Raw genomic sequence first — 4,483 nt, forward strand, 5'->3', positions numbered from 1 at the left:
ATGAACGAATGAATGAATGAATGAACGAATGAATGAATGAATAAATGAATGAATGAACGAGTGAATGAATGAATAAATGAATGAACGAACCAACAAATCGATGAACGAATGAATGAACGAAATATTGCAAAATGAGCCAAATAAAAACTGAGTTATTAATACAAATTCACATACAAATATTTGAAAACAGCGAAGAATTAAAAGCCGAAAGCAAATCGCCATCACCATCATCGCCACCATCATCGCCACCATCATCGCCACCATCATCGTCATCATCATCATCCATCGTCATTGATACTTATACTTCCAAAACGGCAAACTTGAAAACCAGCGCAAATACACACAAAATGAAACACAAACGACCTTAATATATCCCCAAGACGAACTTTCTCTCTCTTTCTCTCTCTCTCTTTTTCTCTCTCTTTCTCTGTCTTTCTATCTCTCTTTCTCTCTCTCTCTTCTTGTTTTTTTCTCTTTCTCTATCGCCTTTTCTTTCTTTCTTTATATACATACACAAGGCCAACAAAAACTAAAAATATTCGCTACGTTTATACATTATAAACAACATATATACAAACGTACATACATACATACATACATACATACATACATACATACATACATACATACATACATACATACATACATACATACATACATACATACATACATACATACATACATACATACATACATACATACATACATACATACATACATACATACATACATACAGCGGACGAGAAAATGAAAAAATATGGGAACGCCCTCCCCTCGATGGAATTCTTGCCAATATGTATCGAGGTTCTCGGCCCGATGGACCCCAACACCCTTAAACTTCTTAAGGCAATATGCAAAATGATCAGCGTCAGATCAGGCGACAGCAGGGAACTGTTTTTCGCAACTAACCACATTTCGTGCTTGTTGCAGCGGTTCCTGCGTGTCTGTGTGCTTGAAAATATCCAACTGAATGCCGACATGTGCAATTAACGACAAATCAAAGTGTTAATCCATTTGTTACTTGATGTTTGACGGTTCAGTGTCACTCATCATTTTTTGGTTTTAACATACATACATACATACATACATACATACATACATACATACATACATGCATGCATGCATGCATACATACATACATACATACATACATACATACATACATACATACATACATACATACATACATACATACATACATACATACATACATACATACATACATACATACATACACAGCTTACTGTATAGCTGCTTTATTGATTTCTTTTTATGGGAATCTTTTCCATTTATATCTCGTTGTTTGCGTGGTCGGTGTGAGTGTGGCCTTGTATACTTGTATGTGCGTGTATGCATGCATGTTTGTTTGTGTGTAAGTTTGTATGTATGTGTGTATGTACGTGTGTGTGTGTGTATGTATGTGTGTGTGTGTACGTCTTTGTGTGTACGTGTAATAATTTCGACCAATAGCAACGTGGGTAGGAGGAGCTTACATCAATGGAACGGCTGAAGCCATATTTGCCAGTGACCTTGGATTAGCCTGGTGTCAGGCCCCATTTGGATACGCCCTAAGTTTGGTCCTTGGTTAGTCGGTTGACTGTGATTGGCTGATTGATTTGTTCATTGTGATTGGCTGGTCGGTTGATTTGCTGATTGCGATTGACCGGTTGGTCGGTTTTGATTGGCTGGTTGGTTGATTTACAGATTTGTTGGTTGATTGCCAAATTTATGCTGCAAGATGGCTGTTTTATTAATTCATAAATTAGTAAATTGACTGTGGTTTATTAATCAATTAATCTTTGATTGATTAATTGGTTGGTCGATAAGCTAGTTCATGGAGAAGCAAGTTACTGAATGGAATTAAATCAATAATCGTCACACAGTATATCTCTATTTATCACCATTTTAGCTGTTATTAATATTAAAAATTATAATAAAAATTATTATAAAATAAATTATTAATTACAGCGGTTATTAATATTCAAAATTATAATAAAAATTAATATAAAATAAATTCAATTACAGGTGGGTTGTTTTTCGCGAATAAAATGCGAACAGAGGGCTACGTGACTATGCTGGACCCCTTCCAACAGAAATACGGCGAACGAATGGGTGGGTTGTTGTACCTGCCGGCCCTCATGGGAGAAGTCTTTTGGTCCGCGGCCATATTAGCCGCCCTAGGTTGGTTGGTTTTTGTTTGGCTAGTTGTTAGTAGGTTCACTTGTGTTTTTAACTGGTTGTTCGTTTGTTACTCATTCGTTTGTTCGTTTATTAGTTGATTGATGGTTCGTTTATTCATTCATTTATTCATTCATTCGTTCGTTCATTCATTCAATCATTCATTCGATCATTTGCCAGGTTCAACGCTAGCGGTTATTATAGACATGGATAACAACACAGCCATCATATTATCGGCATGTATTGCTGTTGCGTATACCTTGTTCGGTGGTCTATACTCTGTTGCGTATACGGATGTTGCGCAGCTGTTTTGCATCTTTTTAGGACTGGTTGGTTGATTGATTGGTGGTTGATTTTTTCTTTGAATTTGAATAAATGTTTGATTGATTGAATTAATGATTGACCGGCTGACTGACTGACTGACTGACTGATTGATTGATTGATTGATTGATTGATTGATTAATACAAAATAAAATATCTCTTCAACCAATCCAGTGGCTAGCTGTACCATTTGCACTAACTCACAAAGCCATGGAGGGCAGAAGTATTGTTAGTAAGCCGATCACCTGGTTGGGCACCATTGAAAAAAAAGCCGTCGGTGAGGAAATAATAATTAAGCGCTATATAAATCAATTTTTATGGTGTGTTTATTTAAATATTTATAATTAAATTATTTTATTTACTTGTGAAATTATTTTTTCGTTAGGATCTTGGTTCGATTCAGCTCTTTTGCTTGTTTTTGGCGGCATTCCTTGGCAGGTGAGGCATTTTTTGAGTAAATATGAATACAATTAATCAACCAATCAATCAACCAATCAAACAACCAATCAAACAACCAAAAAATCAACCAACTAGCCAACCAATCAAACGACCAATCATATTTTGGCCCACAGGTATATTTTCAGAGGGTTCTATCGGCCCGTTCTCCAGGAAGGGCCCAAGCGATGTCGTACGCGGCGGCCCTAGGCTGTCTTATCCTAGCTCTACCACCAGTTCTCATTGGAGCCATAGCTAAAACAGCTAGTTAGTTGCTAGATGGCTTGTTTTTTTAGTTTTTTTTATTATCCATTTAATTTAATGTCAAAAAAAGACTTTTTTGAATTAATTTTGATAGCATTATGTTTTTTTTTCTCATGCGCTCTCTCTCTCTTTCTCTCTCTCTCTTTCTCTCTCTCTCTCTCACTTCAACCTTCTCTCTTTTTTCCACGCAGATTGGAACGAAACAGACCTGATGTACGTGAAGAACATAACAATTAGCGAATCGGAGCATAGAAAACTAATTCTCCCAATGGTTCTGCAATATCTTTGCCCATCCTGGGTGACCTTTATAGGGCTTGGAGCGGTTTCGGCTGCTGTCATGTCGTCCGCTGATTCTTCGGTCCTCTCTGCCAGCTCCATGTTTGCTAGAAATATCTACAAGTCAATTTTTAGACAAAAGGTTGGCATGAGGAATCGGTAAAAATAACACGAATGAACTTTTTTTTTAATTTTTACTCCTTAGGCTTCAGAAATCGAAATAATCTGGGTTATGCGAGTCGGTATATTCGGTGTCGGTATAATGGCAATGGTGATGGGCATCCTCATCAAATCGATTTACGAGTTATGGTACCTCTGCGGCGACCTGGTCTACGTCATTCTCTTTCCACAACTCGTGTCGGTAATTTACCTGAAAGGGTCCAACACTTACGGCTCTCTGGCTGGTTTCGTGGTAGGTGTGACTATGCGGCTGCTAGGCGGTGAGAATGCCTTTCGTCTGAAGGCGATAATCCACTACCCCGATTACGACGAAGAGAATAACGTGCAGTATTTTCCGTTTAAGACTCTGACGATGCTAATTAGCTTCGGCCTGATCGTCATCATATCCTACCCGTTGAAGATCCTGTTCGAAAGGCGGATTCTTCCCAAAAGCTGGGACGTTTTCCAGTGCATCGTGAACATTCCGGACGAGATGATTGTGCTGAAGGAATCGGAGGGTGTGAATGGAGAGGTAGTGGTAGGGAACATTTATTTTTTTATTTTTAAAAATTGTTGACAATCGATTTTTTTTAATTTGATTTCAATTTAATAAAAATAAAACCTATCCTATAATTGCTTGTTTATTGCTGCAGCCTTATGAGTAGAGTACTTGGTAACCAGGCTCGAATGCAAAAAAATCCCCGACCTTTACAGAAATTGAAATGCGCTGTGCACATGTATTATGTTAAGAAAAAAATTACTCTCTCTACGACATAATAATTATAATCATAATTAATAACAAGACTATAATTAATAACTATAATTTTTACAATATTTTCGACAGGCGGCA

At 37.3% G+C, this 4,483-nt stretch overlaps 1 protein-coding gene across 1 annotated transcript in view; it reads left to right on the forward strand.

The window, feature by feature from the left end:
• The window catches only part of HELRODRAFT_82550 (hypothetical protein), a gene marked incomplete at both ends in the record, with an annotated part of 4,938 nt that extends 728 nt beyond the window's left edge, over positions 1-4,210 (forward strand). The window contains 9 exons of the mRNA XM_009022868.1: positions 1,378-1,422; positions 1,471-1,584; positions 2,026-2,181; positions 2,359-2,507; positions 2,674-2,776; positions 2,885-2,937; positions 3,072-3,201; positions 3,390-3,616; positions 3,680-4,210. Of these exons, the coding sequence (XP_009021116.1) occupies positions 1,378-1,422; positions 1,471-1,584; positions 2,026-2,181; positions 2,359-2,507; positions 2,674-2,776; positions 2,885-2,937; positions 3,072-3,201; positions 3,390-3,616; positions 3,680-4,210 (1,508 nt within the window). The remainder of the gene's footprint in view (positions 1-1,377; positions 1,423-1,470; positions 1,585-2,025; positions 2,182-2,358; positions 2,508-2,673; positions 2,777-2,884; positions 2,938-3,071; positions 3,202-3,389; positions 3,617-3,679) is intronic.
• Positions 4,211-4,483: the final 273 nt, after the last annotated feature.

Source organism: Helobdella robusta (assembly GCF_000326865.2).
Source record: "Helobdella robusta unplaced genomic scaffold HELROscaffold_33, whole genome shotgun sequence".
NCBI classification, from domain to species: Eukaryota; Metazoa; Annelida; class Clitellata; order Rhynchobdellida; family Glossiphoniidae; genus Helobdella; species Helobdella robusta.